The sequence below is a fragment of the Rhinatrema bivittatum genome, chromosome 9 (genome assembly GCF_901001135.1).
Source record: "Rhinatrema bivittatum chromosome 9, aRhiBiv1.1, whole genome shotgun sequence".
Taxonomy (NCBI): domain Eukaryota; kingdom Metazoa; phylum Chordata; class Amphibia; order Gymnophiona; family Rhinatrematidae; genus Rhinatrema; species Rhinatrema bivittatum.
The window spans coordinates 17,701,044-17,717,125 of NC_042623.1; the positions used below are offsets into that span (position 1 = coordinate 17,701,044).

Here is a 16,082-nt window from a genome sequence, read left to right on the forward strand (position 1 = left end):
CCAGGAGAAGGATGGATCTATACCAGAGTCCATAGGCCCAACCTTGCTCTCTCCAACCTCTCTCGGGAAGCTTCTGACCCCAGCAACAAGGGAGGAGAACTGACCATCATGTCACCTCCCCCCTCCAGAGACACCTTAGGTCGAGATGATGTCCCAAAATGGGCAAAAGCTGTACTAGTCAAATTGCTTTGAGCCTCTAAACAGCATTTATACAAATGGAGAGAGAAAGAGAGAGAGAGTGAGGACTGAATTGCTATCAGATGGCACACCTCACAGATAGCAAGGCGCTTGGATCTGTTGATCCCTGGTGCCTAGCTCTCCTGAACTTCGGCTCTAGGCGGCCTCCTAGGCGCTTACCAATGCCACCTGGACGTACACGCACAACCCCCAGGACGCATGCAAATACATGCGCGGCTACATAGACTATACGAGCACGTATTTGCGTGCGTATGACTGCGACCTAGTCTTAGGTTGCGGTCATACGCACGCAAATACGTGCTCGTATAGTCTATGTAGCCGCGCAAATACGAACTCAAGTACCTGCACAAATATGTGTAGGTCGCAGACATTCACGCTCAAATCTAGGTTGCAGCCTTATGCGCCCAGGTCCCAGCACATGCAACCGCCACGCAGTGAGAATACGCGCACACACCTACACGCACGAGGAAAGAACCGCTGCAATGGCTTATCACACGACTAAGTAAAGCCTGCCTGCACCTTCAGCGCATTTAGGCCCGGATCCGTTTAACATCCAGCACTGAAAATCATCAGCCTGAAGAGCTTCTCAACAGCTCAGGCCTCTTGACTGGCCGAGAATCCATGGAGACTAGGGCCAAGAGCCAGCATCTCGCTAAATAGGCTTTGCGCATAAGAAAACTAAAACCAGTAGAAGACCTCTACCAGAACCAGAAACTCCTCCTCAGTGCAAGTGCCTCTCTGCCCCTCTGTGGGACAGGGAACTGCCAGCGATAGTTGAGGAGGGGATTCCCCTGCCTCTTCTGCCGACACTCCTAGGGAATCAAAAATGGCCGCCATTTCTACGCTGACAGGGAAAGCCTTACTGCTAAACCCTTCATCCGTGAGGCTTGTTCTACCGATGCAATCATACTTGACACAGACCCCTGAATGCTTTTGTGGCACGCACACGCTGTTCCTGCCCACACCTGCGGCACCACCACGATCCTTCAGTATAACCCATACCATAGCAGAATGAAAAATATCATAACCTTTAACATAAGAACCAATGGCTGTATCAAACCACTTAAGAAAAAAGGAAACTGCATAATGTGGAACTTATGTACATGGAGGGAGCATGTCTATAAGCAACCGGAATGCTACCTCGTTGAGAATGTTCTGCAAAAGGAAAAAAACGATATCAAGAGGACTCTCCAGACTCCAAGGGCGGGTGTCTGGACTGATCCTTGGTACTACAGGAACAAAAATTAGCAGGTAAGAACCAATTTTCCTTTCCCTGTACATACCAGGATCAGTCCAGACCGCTGGGTTGTACCCAAGCTACCCTAAATGGGGTGGGATCTGGAGAGTCCCGCTCGGAGAACATTGCTGCCGAAGCAGTCGATATCCGGATCCCGGATGTCCAAACGGTAATGCTTCGCGCAAAGGTATGTAAAGATTTCCCCCTTAGGGGGATCCAAAATTGGGCAGAAGGAGCCCTCCATCTTGGGGACCACGAAATATATGATGTTCTGCCGGTTCCGATCTCCTCCTGAGGGACCGGTACAATGGCCCCCAGGGCTGCCAGCCGATGCAGAGTCTGAGTTACCGCCGCTTGCTTCGCGTGAGACCCGCAGGGCGATATCAAAAACAGGTCCCGCAGCGGGTAAGCAAACTCCAAAGCGTAACCGTGTTCAATGATGCCTAGCCCCCACTGGTCCAACGTAATCTTGACCCATTCCTCGAGAAAGAGACTGAGGAGTGGGCCAGCACACCTTCATTGTTAGGACTTACCCCCGGAAGATCCTTGAGGACCCCCGTCCCGGGGAGGCCTGTGGCCTCGAAAGGAAGAAGGCCAAGCCTGCGATCTCTGCGACGGCTGCTGGGACGTATAGGAAGAAGAGAAGGCCCTGCCCCTAGGGCAAGCCGAACCAAAGGTCCTAGGAGTTCTAGGCTTGTCCTCCAGTAACTTGTACACTTTGTTTTCGCCTAGGGACTTAATAAGGGCCTCCAGGTCCTCTCTGAACAAGAATTTCCCCTTAAATGGGAGATTGCCCAACTGAGTCTTGGAGGAAACATCAGCCGACCAGTTGCGTAGCCACAGGAGACTTCTGGCCAAAACCGCAGACGCCATATTGCCCGACGCCGCCCGCAGAAGATCATATAAGGCTAAGGTGGGCAAGTCCGGTCCTCAAGGGCTGCAAACCAGTCGGGTTTTCAGGATACCCCTAATGAATATGCATGAAATAGATTTGCATACAACTGAGACAGTGTGTGTGCAGGTCTCTCTCATGCATATTCATTAAGGATATCCTGAAAACCCGACTGGTTTGCAGCCCTCGAGGACCGGAATTGCCCACCCCTGATATAAGGCATCTGCTGTATAAGCCATCGCTGCCTCCACATTATCAGCTTGCTCAGCTTCTGCCGGAGGCAACTGCTGCATGGTAAGCATCTGCTGTACCCATCTAAGGGTCGCCCTTTGCATGAGGCTACTGCACACCGCCGCCTGAACGCATAAGGCCAAGACCTCAAAGATGCGCTTGAGAAGGACCTCCAGTTTCCGATCCTGAAGATCCTTAAGGGCGGTCACCCCTGCCACCGGGATGGTCATACGTTTGGTGACAGCTGAGACTGCAGCGTCCACTTTGGGCACCTTAAGGACTGCCAAGGCGTCATCCAGTAAAGGGTAGAGCTTTTCCATAGCACGTCCCACCTGGAGGCTGGCCTCGGGAGTCTCCCACTCCCGTGTCACCAGCTGCATCAACATTGGGTGAAAAGGAAAACCCTTCGGAGGAGCTTTAAGTCCTGAGAGAACCGGATCCCCTTTGGAAACCTCAGCGCTAGGTTGCGGTGCCTCAATATCCAGCTTCTCCAGCACTTTGGGAATCAGATGCTCCAGCTCTTCCTTCTGAAACAGCCTAAGAACCCTGGGATCATCCCCCTCCACTGGGGTGGCCTCATCAGCGTCCCCATTTCCGTTCCCAAGGAGAAGGTCCTGCGCCCCAGGACCCGGTGGATTTGGAGCTGAAAACCCCAAGGGATTGATGGCATTCCAGCCAGACTGCCCCCTAGAGGTATCCAATCCCCCTGATGGCCTGGGGACCTTGGGTGGAGGAGGTACCGGTTCCTGCAACTCAACTTCCGCTTCTAAAAAAGCTTTGTGCATTAGAAGCACAAACTTAGAAGGACTGCTGACTCTTTAAGGCCCCCCCTCCCAGGGGAGGGGCCTTATCGGGAGGAGAGGCAGGCCCTAGGTCTGCAGGCCACACAGGGCTCAAATTAGGAGGCGACAGTGTAGGAGGGATCTCCCCTCCCCCTGCAGCCAGCTCCTCTTCCTCCCCTCTGGGGAAGGCAAAATGGCCGCCGTTCCCGCATTAGATGGGGACGGCCCGGCCCGAGGGCAGCAGGAGTGCAACCCTGCATCCGCCCCTCGAGAACGTGCTGACAGGCTTCCCCTGGCACTCCCCGATGGTCCTTCACCACCAGGGAGACATCTAGTGCAGAGGCCATCGCGGGAGAGCCATCTGACTGGCTCTCCGCAAGCGGAGCACGAGGCATGGCAGAAGGTAAGGTCAGCAATCTGGTGCCAAAAACGCCCCTCCGGAGCCCCTGGAACCTGCAAGGCAAGAATTTAAACCTCTAAAGGTTTCTTTTCTTTTTTTAAAATGCTGTCAACTAGGGGAAAACCGGCGTCCCTGGGACCACTAACACTGCAGGGCACACCCGAGGAATGCGTACATCTCAGGGTGAAGAGAGGAGAGGGACCGGCCCACCAGTGAATCTCCCCACTTACTAGTCGGCGGGGCTCCGGGAATGCAGCTATCGGGGCGTCCCACTCCAGCCGAGCCTCTACCAAGGTGACTTGGGAGGCCTATCCAACTTCAGCAAAGAACAAAAGTAACTAACCTTTTTTTTTTTTTTTAATTAGCTTGATGTAGCCAAGGAATCCTTCAGAAAGAACAGGCTTTCTGGTAAATTTAAGTCAAAAAACCCCTTTCTTTTCTTTTCTTTTTTTTTTTTTTTACAGGATCAGGACCGCATGGTTCTGTCAGCCTCATCTGCTAGAGTCAGAGAAAATACTGAAGGATCGCAGGTGGCACACCAGTGTAAGAGCGGGTGCCTTTCAGTTTTTTTTCTCTGACCATCTGCTGGAAGGGAGACACAACCCAGCGGTATATGTACAGGGAATCAGCATTATAACTGTTAAAATTCTCTAACAAATTTTATATATACATTATACATATATATATACATACACACACAAACACATTATATATAATATATATATATATATATATAAATGTGTATACACAAACAGGTTGAAACCCCCTCCTATCTACAAAATCTTATTCACAAGAACATTACAGAAGATTAAAAATGTTTTACTAACAGTATTAATACAAAAAGCGTCTAACAAATCCCACACAATATTAATACATATCACATTTGGGCTACTTCCCCTTAATATTTTATAAAAATTGTCACATTCATACACATTTTAAAATATAGATAACAGATATTATAACCAAATTGGTTGAATCATCAGTTCGTTGGACTGAGGGATAAAATCCCACTATTATAACTCGGCTACTAGGTGCAAATGGAGATAATGAACAGTACTCAAAGAATGTAAAACCCGCTGGTATCGTACAGTCCTGAAGACCTCCACTCTTGGACTCCCCCAACGCACGCCTTCGTTTTGCCATGTAACAGGCTTCCTCAGGGGATTATGTCAGCGCCAAGTAGTTGGGAAAGACCATGGAGATTTATGAACACCAACTAAGAGCACAAACTCATCAAATGGATGGAACCTGTCATCTTCCTAGAAACGCCGCTGCCCAAAATCAGATGTGCGAAATAGATACTCCTGTGACTTCAGGGATGAAACCTCCCATGGCCACTAAACAGATGTCTAAAAAAGAAAGACTCATTAGAAACTGAGGAGGGACACCCAGTTCCATGATGGCACGATACTAACGGGATTTACATATTGAGCTTATGTACTGTTCATCATTGCCATTGGATGCCAACAACCAAACACAAATAGATGAGGTGAGTGGGATCAGCAGCATCCTAACATCTCTCTGCCAATGCCCTCTGTCTTATCATTCTGCGGGAATGTCTTATTCCAAACAAAGTGTCAGGCTGCAGCAGCCCGCTACCCGTCACCCCTGTCCATGTATGCATTCAGTCACTATTCCCTACTGATAATTGCTTTCTCCCTTCTTGGTCCAATGACCACATGATTCAACTGCACAAAACACCACGTACGACAAGAAACACCAGCAAATTACTCCTAGTCATTCCCTCCCTTCCCTCTGCTAAATTATCCTACACTAGGAATAGAGCCTTTTCGATTGCTGGTCCAAAAGCATGGAATTCATTACCTGCCTATCTAAGCTCGATCAGAGACTCCAAATCTTTCAAAAAAGAACTGAAAACTTGGTTATTCAGACAAACTTTCCCAGACGAAGTTGGTTAATTTAATCACATATGCTCTGAATTACTTCCTCTTCTAGCCATGGCCCTATTTCTTCCCTCTTCCCTTGCCATTTCCTCTTTAACCCCTTATTCATTTGCTGATTTGTTACCTTTTTTCCTCCCTTGACTCCTAAGTCCCTTACCCTCCTTTTCTTCCTTCTCCTATTTCACCTCTTATATGAGCCTCTTTCACACATCCTAGCATGTTTCCATTTAAGTTATATATCTAAATGCTTACCTATTCATGCTTTCCTACTGCAATTCCTATGGTAAGTCGTACTCTGTTATACCTATTTTCACACTTCTGACTTTCGCCAGATTGTTAATAGTTGTCTATACACGTTTCAATATGTTCATAATGAATTTGTTATATGTATTATGTTGTTTACATTGTAAACCGGAGTGAAGGCAGCCTGCTAAACCTCGGTATATAAAAGAATCTAAATAAATAAATAAATAAATGTTCACACCATATTTCTGTCACTCAGACACTTAGGTTTGCGCTCACCTCTTTTTCTTCTCTGCAGGAAGTGAACATGTGCAAGTTTAACTGTGGTCTCCCTGGGATCTTGGGTGCTGTCATGTCCTTGTTTTTTGGAACCCAAAGGGGATGGGCTGGAGATTTTTTTCGTCCAAGTCCCCTTCTGGTTTGCAACCTTCTCAGCTGCAGAAGGCGGGTCCTGGGGGCTCCATCTCCTCTTAGCGCCCGCCTCCAGGTCCATGCTGCCCTTCCTCTTGCTCGTTTGCCTCCGTGGATTTAGTTCATCTCTCGTTTCTTTCGTGCTGCTTCTGTCACCTTGGCTTGACTGATGCTTTCCATCAGCGGCCTCAGCTTTCCCAGCTGCAACTTTAACCTGTCCACCTGGTGCAGGACCCACTGGTGCCCCTGGGGTGACAGCCTCACGGCGGCCGTCAGCACCGCTGCACAGGGACACGGGGGTTTTAGCGGGGGGCTGTAAAGACGTCATCACCTGCGACACCTCCACCGCATAGCTGCTGGGATCCGCGATGTACGACTGCAGCCGTGACAGCGTGGTTTCGGCAGAGACTGGCCCCGACCTGTCCGCTGGCTTGTCCGAGGCGAGGTTTAACCGGTCCTTGCCGGCAAGCTGCGTGTCAGGAGGAGAGATGGTCCTGTGAAGCCGGACGAACTCCTGCACGCTCTTTTCCACCAGAGCGCCGGGACTCACTGCTGCTTCCCCCTGGAACTGTCTGGCTTTCAGCAAGGCATTCTGCAGGCCAGGATGAAGCACGGTCATCATGGAGGAAATCGCTTCCCCATTGGTTTCCCTCTTTAATGTTTGTTCTACAAGAATAAAAAAAAAAATGCATAAAAAGCTTCTATTTTTCACCCTATTCAATTACGTGTTGTCATTCTTATCATAAAGAAAGCAAGCAATGAAATTCTGCTAAACAAACTACACATTTTAGAGGCAATTTAAATACATCTTCCAGTGTCTGGGGGTAGTCACCAGGTCCATGAGCACTTCCCCCATGACTATGCACCAGTTCTCAAAGGAAAGTCACATGCGCGCTTTTCCCTTTGAAAACCCCCACAGAGATTTGCACCTCCTTTTTCTGTGGGTACTTTATCCCTTCAAAGCGTACAGCGTTTTAAAAATGCAAAACGTTGGCACGTAGTCCCCCACCTTTTCCCTGCCCTCAGAAATGCCCTTCTGTCGTGGAACAAGGCAACACACGGTTATCCGCATACAGGGGGGTGGCAGTTTTCACAAAAGCCCTTTTACCCAGGCCGGTGGCCATTAAACCGGGTAAACTGCTTTCGACAATTGCCCTTCCCGTGGTTCTAATCTCCTGCTAAAATGCTCTACTCTTTCAGGCACGATCGGAGGAGCTGCTCCATAAATCATATGGAACAATGCTCGGCCATCCCACCACAGGACTAGCTACATTCCCTGATCCGAGACCATAGGCAGGATCGAGGGAGCTGTCTGATCAGAAGCACTCATTTATTTTTTATTTATTTAAGGTTTTTTTATACCGGCATTCATGAAGAGCTCACATCATGTCGGTTTACATAGAACAGGGGTGCAATGGATATAACAACGAACATAGATTAAACGTGATGAAGAGAAGCAGTTACAATTAACAAGGACTATTGAACTGGGGTGGAGGAATTAAAGAGAGATAGAAGAAGTTAATTATATACAATTATACAATATATACATTAAACAATATATATAGCTGCTGTGTAGGATATTTGCTGGCGAGGCGTGTTAATTGGAGTTCGGGAAGGCTTGCTTGCAACCAAGAATGACAATAGTCTATCGGCGTAAGCAGCTTTCAATCAAAAGTGAACATTGCTCCATCAGAGAATGCTGGTGCAAACAAACATCTCGATAATGGTGAGCCAGTGGATGTAGTGAACCTGGATTTTCACAGAAAGCATTTGACAAAGTGCCCCATGAGAGTCTTCTCAGAAAATGTAAAAAAGTCATAGGATAGAAGACAGTGTCCTGCTGTTAACTGGTTAAAAGGCTGGAAACAGAGAGTAGAACTAAATTATCAACTTTCCATATGTTGAAATGTCATTAGTGGAGTAGGGCAGGAATTGCTACTGGGATATGTACTGTTTAACATAGTCATAAATGATCTGAAGAAGGGAATGATGAGTGAGGTGATCAACTCTGCAGATGACACGAAACTATTCAAATTTTTGTGAGGAACTGCAGAAGGACCGTGTAAGACCAGGAGATGGCATCTGAAATTTAACATAACACACTTTCTGTATGCAGATGACATCCAAATACTCATCCCGATTCAAAACTTCCTGGACGAAACATACAAGAAAACAGCGACCTATCTCATGACAAACAATTGTTAACCAAATTGAAACTCGTAATAAACATCAAAAAAACAGATAATAATTGACAGAAAAACCAAACCAACACCCCCCACCACCCCTAATTATAGAGAATCAAATAACTGCAATCTCCCTGATCTCTCATGCACGCAATCTTGGAGTCATCATAGACAGCGAACTCTCATTCAAAAATCACATCACAACAAAAATAAAAGAAGGATATCTAAAACTACTAACCCTGAAACACATAAAACCCTTCCTAACCCAAGAGGACTTCAGAACAGTATTACAACTTCTCATGCTCTCCATACTCGACTACTGCAACTCTCTACTACTCGGACTACCTCTATCCACCACCCGTCCCCCTCCAGATTCTACAAAATTCAGCAGCCAGACTACTCACCGAAACCAAACAACACGAGCACATAACCCCAATTCTTACATCCCTATACCGGCTTCCAATCAAATACCGAATTGACTACAAAATATTAACCATTGTACACAAACACATACATGAAGAACGAAACGACTGGCTAAGAGAAGCGATTAAACCACACAAACTACAAAAAAGCCTCCGCTCTGCAGACAAAGGACTCCTGGCAATCCCCCCCCCCCCGCCGAGCCACCCAACTGACATCAGTATATGAACGCGCCATCTCCCTCGCAAGCCCCCAAATATGGAATACACTACCGACTGAACTAAGACTACAACCTAGCCAAAAACCATTCCAAAAAGAACTGAAATCATGGATGTTCACCAAAGCCTACCAAAACGCATACTGCCACTAACCTACCCCAGACCACTCTGAAAGATCACAAACACCCATGCTACTTGTCTAAACCCATAAGCGAAACCTTGCTAAATACTGATAGTTAAGGGTAACCAAGTTAACGTTATACTATATTTCCTACTACTTCCTACTAATTGCTGTTCTATATTTAGACCTTTGTTACCTTTTAAAAATTTAGCATTAGAATGTACTTCCTATGAAAAATTTCTAACCATCTTAACAAAATATTAGAATTGTAAACCGTTGTGATGGCAATACCGAACGACAGTATATAAAACTCTACAATAATAATAATAATGTGCAAAAGTGCAAAGTGAAGCACATAGGAGGGAAAAACTCCCAACTACAGGTACACTATGCTGGGTTCTCCATTAAGAGGCATCAACCAGGACAGGATTTTGTGAGCAATATGTTGAAATCTTCAGTTAAGTGTGTGGCGGCAGTCAGAAAAGCAAACTGAACTTTAAGAATGATCTGCAAAGGAATGAAGAATAAAATGCATAAAAATGGGGAAGTGACGTCACCTGACCAAGATGGCTGCATAGTCACATTGCTCCCACAACCAACACTGCATAATTGTGTTTTTCTTAACTCCTACCAGCCCGATTGGATCACGAGTGTGATAATCTGCGACGTGTTAGTATGGCGAGTTGGAAGGAGGTTACAGATCTTCGGGAGTTCTCTTTTTCTGGGAGCTCAGCAGATTTAAAAGAAAGCCACGATCCTGACATGGCACCGATTGAAAAAGCAGACAACGCTGACACAGTTACAAAGCTCGATACACAGGCTGTTGGAAGCGGAGGATTTAGTCGGGAGGAACAACTCGCCTGGTTTAAGAAGCTGAAGGCAGATATTACAGCGGTGAAGACAGAGGTGGTGAAAACCGTGAGTGAGCTGAACAGGGAAGCGGAGGCGCTTAATCAACGGCTTATTGATGTGGAGCACTGGGGGCATGAAACGACAAATGAGCGGTCTGACATATAAACGCTTCAGAAGGATAAACAAGATTTGGCCCTCAAAGTTGAAGACAAAGGGGTAGATTTTATAAAAGTACGCCCGCCAGGCGCAAACAAAAGTACGCCGGATTTTAATAGATACGCGCATAGCCGCACGTATCTTTTAAAATCCGGGGTCGGCGCGCGCAAGGCTGCCCAAAATCGGCAGCCTGCGCGCCGAGCCGCACAGCCTGCCTCCGTTCCCTCCGAGGCTGCTCCAAAATCGAAGCGGCCTCAGAGGGAACTTTCCTTCCACCCCCCGCACCTTCCCCTAACTAAACCGCCCCACGGCCCTAATTCCTCCCCCTACCTTTATCGCAAAAGTTACGCCTGCCCAAGGCAGGCGTAACTTGCGCCAGGCCGGCTGCCGGCACGCCATGGTCCAGGTCCTGGTCCGGAGACCCCGGAACGCCCCCGATGACGCGCCAGCCACGACACACTCCCCCACACGCCGTCCCGGGGCTTGCGTGCGCCGCGGAGCCTATGCAAGATAGGCTCGGCGTGCGCAGGGGGGTTTAGGGTAGGTTTTCGGGGGTTACGCATGTAACCCTTTGAAAATCTACCCCTTAGTGAGCAGATCACGCCAGGGTAATATAAGAATTCATGGAGTGCCAGAAAATGATAAATTCACCAACTGCAGAAAAATTGTACAATCCATATGCACTGCGATTCTCTCTATCGTCAGAAATTCAGAAGAAAAGAGAGAAGTATTAGTTAAAAGGGCCCATAGGTCTCTGGGTAAAATTCAGCCTAATCGAGCGAGAGATATTGTGACCTGCATACACGATTACACCACCAAAGAAGAGATTATACAGAAATAAGCCTGATGCTTCACCTTCAATGCATATACAGCATAGTTCTCTGCTTCCACGGCAGGGGAGAAGAAAAAAGGGTTCGCACTCACAAAGTGGGGAGTAGCTGGCTTGTTACGGCGGTTACTACCCCAAACCAAATGTGTCTGATACTTCACTTTCGATGCATATCCAGCATGGCTCTCTGCTTCAACGGCATGGGAGAAGACTGATACATCACGCATTTCCAGCATAGCTCCCTGCTTCAACAGCAGGGGAGAAGAAAAACAACCAATAAGGACTGTATAACATAGTCTGGGTAAAACAAATAAGCATGGGTGTAGCTTGCTTATTGCGGCGGTTACTACCCCTACTACCCCTAACTAATCAAGCTAGATATTTCAATGGTGGGGGTGGAAGGGAAATAGAACCAAGAGCTAAGAGAAACAGATAAATATGAGAGAAAAAAACGTGTGAAGCTTGCTGGGCAGACTGGATGGGCCGTTTGGTCTTCTTCTGCCGTCATTTCTATGTTTCTATGTTTCTATGTTCTCTCAAAAGGGTCAATCTGTTGGTGGGGCATGGACATTACCATTTTTAATGATTTATCTCTTCAGACTTTGCAGAAAAGAAAAGAATTAAAGGTGGTGACTGATGCTTTAGGATGGGAAGATGTCAGTTATAAATGGTTATTATCCTTTCGGCATTGTACTTACTATTGCTATGAAGCTTTCTCTGCTGCTGAGTCTACATCGTTGTTAACTGGAGCTGGAATTGCTGTACAGCAGCCTATGACAGACTCCAGATCCAGGATGCAGAGAGAAACCTCCAGATGGCAAAGGGAGACAGAAGACTGTGAAGGAATTCGGATGGAGATGACACTGAAGCAGTGTCGATGGCTGGAGGCCTTCCCTGAGGGACAGTGTGCCTGTTCTGATTAATTTGGCTTTTATGATCCTTTTCAGTGTCTTAAGAACATGCCATACTGGGTCAGACCAAAGGTCCATCAAGCCCAGCATCCTGTCTCCAACAGTGGCCAATCCAGGCCATAAGAACCTGGCAAGTATCCAAAAACTAAGTCTATTCCATGTAACCATTGCCAATGGCAGTGGCTATTCTCTAAGTGAACTTAATAGCAAGTAATGGACTTCTCCTCCAAGAACTTATCCAATCCTTTTTTAAACACAGCTATACTAACTGCACTAACCACATCCTCTGCCAACAAATTCCAGAGTTTAATTGTGCATTGAGTGAAAAAGAATTTTCTCCAATTAGTTTTAAATGTGCTACTTGCTAACTTCATGGAGTACCCCCTAGTCTTTCTATTATCCAAAAGAGTAAATAACCGATTCACATCTACCCATTCTAGACCTCTCATGATTTTAAACACCTCTATCATATCCCCCCTCAGCCGTCTCTTCTCCAAGCTGAAAAGTCCTAACCTCTTTAGTCTTTCCTCATAGGGGAGCTGTTCCATTCCCCTTATCATTTTGGTAGCCCTTCTCTGTACCTTCTCCATCGCAATTATATCTTTTTTGAGATGCGGCGACCAGAATTGTACACAGTATTCAAGGTGCGGTCTCACCATGGAGCGATACAGAGGCATTATGACATTTTCCGTTTTATTCACCATTCCCTTTCTAATAATTCCCAACATTCTGTTTCCTTTTTTGACTGCCGCAGCACACTGAGCCGACGATTTCAATGTGTTATCCACTATGACTCCTAGATCTTTTTCCTGGGTTGTAGCACCTAATATGGAACCCAACATTGTGTAATTATAGCATGGGTTATTATTCCCTATATGCATCACCTTGCACTTATCCACATTAAATTTCATCTGCCATTTGGATGCCCAATTTTCCAGTCTCACAAGCTCTTCCTGCAATTTATCACAATCTGCTTGCGATTTAACTACTCTGAACAATTTTGTGTCATCTGCAAATTTGATTATCTCACTCGTCGTATTTCTTTCCAGATCATTTATAAATATATTGAAAAGTAGGGGTCCCAATACAGATCCCTGAGGCTAGAGGCACATTTATACACCTGTGGTGGGAATGTCTGGGAACTGGGAAACTACGGGATGCAGTGCTTGATTTCATTTAATTATTGGGAGGTGTCCAGGTTCCTTAGAATCCCAAAGTGCATTTATTATGTACACCAACAGCAGTGGGGACAGAGATTTTTCAGCGATGGGTTCAGCAGGTGGTCACGGCAACTAGGTGCGAAATTGCTTATTGGTGGCGCAAGCCTACTGCTCCTTCATGGAGAGATATTTGTGCCAGGCTTGACAGGGTGTTTTAAATGGGAAATTTAACCACCGTGCACAATGACGGGGTGGTCAGATTTGAGAAAATGTGGCACCCTACACACACTGGAAATCTAAGCCATCCATATGATTGTTTACTTGGGGCAGTGCTGCGCCGGTCCTGTCTTGGGTGTGGTCCTCCCTGGGAATTCTAAGACTGGGATGAAGGCAGGATTGATGGGGGTATAATATTGTTTACTAGGGTGTTGTATTCTCACCTATTACTTTTTCTTGGGGTCCGTGTGCTTTGTATTGGCTCAGTTCTTCGTCTCTGTCGACACATATGTACCTATATATACACGTATGTTCTGTATCAATACTCGGTCATCACAGGGATTCGGAGGGGGGGGTTTGAGGGTGGGAGTATAATAATGAAAAGTTAGCAGCATTTGAATGATAGTTTATTTTATGGCAGCATGTTAGTGGTAAATTTCTTACAGTAATGTCAGGAAGTATTTCTTCACGGAGAGTGGTGGATGCCTGGAATGCCCTTCCGGAGGAAGTGGTGAAGTCCAAAACTGTGAAGGACTTCAAAGGGGCGTGGGATAAACACTGTGGATCCATCAGGTCTAGAGGACGTGTATAAAGAGCAGGCAGCAAAACACTCTCTACATTAATGGTGAGGGTGAAAGGGAAATAGAACCAAAGGTTACTAAGAGCCAAGAGAAACAGATAAGTATGAGAAAAAAGAAGTGTGAAGTGAAGTGAAATGAAGTGTGAAGCTTGCTGGGCAGACTGGATGGACCGATTGGTCTTCTTCTGCCGTCGTTTCTATGTTTCTAGTAACATTTCTATGGTGTCATGGCACTATAGAAATGTTAGATTATTGCAATTCTATTCTATTAGGTCTCCCGTCTTCCCATACTAAACCTCTTCAGATGGTTCAGAACACGGCAGCCAGAATTTTGACAAACACAAGAAGAAGAGACCACATATCTCCGATCCTCAAAGACTTACATTGGCTGCCTGTGCACTATAGAATTTTATATAAATCCATTACCACCATATACAAAGCATTCCATCAACTCTCTCCGCTTAACCTCCAAATCCCATTTAAAAAACATACCTCCACCAGACCTATCAGAGAGTCCTACAGAGATTCACTACAGGTTCCTCCTGCCAAAACCTTTCACCATATGACTCTTAGAGACAGGGCCTTCTCTACTGCAGGACCGACTTTGTGGAACTCCACCCCACCAGAACTGAGACAGGAACCCTGTCTTCCTACATTTAGAAAAAGACTTAAAACCTGGTTATTTATGAAAGCCTTTCCAGATACCAACTGAACTTACTTTCAATTCAAGCAACTCAACTCCGTCAGAGTAATCAACAACCTTGGACAACTCCTTAATGTATTTTTCTTTTTCTAATTTGGCAGGTTTTATTACCTGGGCTATTTCTTTTTTAGCTCATTGTTAATTTCGCTTTCACCTTCTCTTCAATCCAAGTTGCATTATGTCCCTGTTTTATTGTAACTGCTATTTTCCTATTCTATCACATGTTAATGTTAAGTGTTTTAAGTATTTATCCTTCTGTCACACCCTGTTTATTGTAAACCGGCATGATGCGACTCCCATCGCGAATGCCGGTATATAAGAAATGCAAATAAATAAATAAATATATGTTCTCATTGTGCTGAAGTTCATCTGTTTCATTTAATAAACATTAAAACGCAAAAAAAAAAAAAAGAAATGTTTACTTCGTCTATCGAGGGCTGCCAATTTAGCGGGTATAACTGTTTTAGCGAAACCTGGGAAGGATGAGACATTCTCTGGTTCCTATAGACCAATATCTTTGATTAATGTCAATCTTAAATTGTTGGCTAATAGGCTCAGGATGTTTCTTCAGACATTAAGGACCGTCGCTAGTTAACAAGAAACTGGAGGGGAGTGGAGTAGATGTAACTCTGTTTACAGTAGAGAATGTATGGGAAGAGCTGAGGAAACTGAAAGTGGACAAAGCCATGGGGGCCTGATGAGGTTCATCCCAGGATACTGAGGGAGCTCAGAGATGTGCTGGTGGGTCCGCTGCATGACCTGTTCAATAGATCCCTAGAAACGAGAGACTTAGTTTTTTGGATACTTGCCAGGTTCTTATGGCCTGGATTGGCCACTGTTGGAAACAGGATGCTGAGCTTGATGGACCCTTGGTCTGACCCAGTATGGCATGTTCTTATGTTCTATTGATTGGAGTAGAGCGGTGGTGGTTCCGCTTCAAAAGAGTGGGAGCAGAGTGGAGGCTGGTAACTACAGACCGGTTAGCCTCACCTCGGTGATGGGAAAAGTAATGGAGTCGCTGCTGAAAGAAATAGTGAACTATCTACAGTCGGAAGAATTGCTGGACCAGAGGCAGCATGGATTCACCAGGGGAAGATCCTGTCAGACAAATCTGATAGACATTTTTGACTGGGTGACTAGGGAATTGGATCGAGGAAGAAAGCTCGATGTCACCTACTTGGATTTCAGCAAAGCTTTTGATACGGTCCCGCACAAGAGGCTGGTGAATAAAATGAGAAGCTTAGGAGTGAGTGCCGAGGTGGTGGCCTGGATTGCAAACTGGTTGACGGACAGAAGACAACGTGTGATGGTAAATGGAACTTACTCTGAAGAGAGAGCGGTGTTAAGCGGAGAGCCACAAGGACTGGTGTTGGGACCGGTCTTGTCCAATATCTTTGTGAGTGACATTGCGGACAGGATAGAAGGTAAGGTTTGT

At 46.1% G+C, this 16,082-nt stretch overlaps 1 protein-coding gene across 3 annotated transcripts in view; it reads right to left on the reverse strand.

Annotated features, from left to right (window-relative positions):
* Window positions 1-16,082, reverse strand: part of TASOR2 (transcription activation suppressor family member 2) — a 236,780-nt gene that overhangs the window by 95,511 nt on the left and 125,187 nt on the right. For all 3 annotated transcript variants that reach the window (XM_029617192.1, XM_029617191.1, XM_029617193.1), the window contains one exon: window positions 6,167-6,964. In XM_029617192.1, coding sequence (XP_029473052.1) covers window positions 6,167-6,964 — 798 coding nt within the window. The remainder of the gene's footprint in view (window positions 1-6,166; window positions 6,965-16,082) is intronic.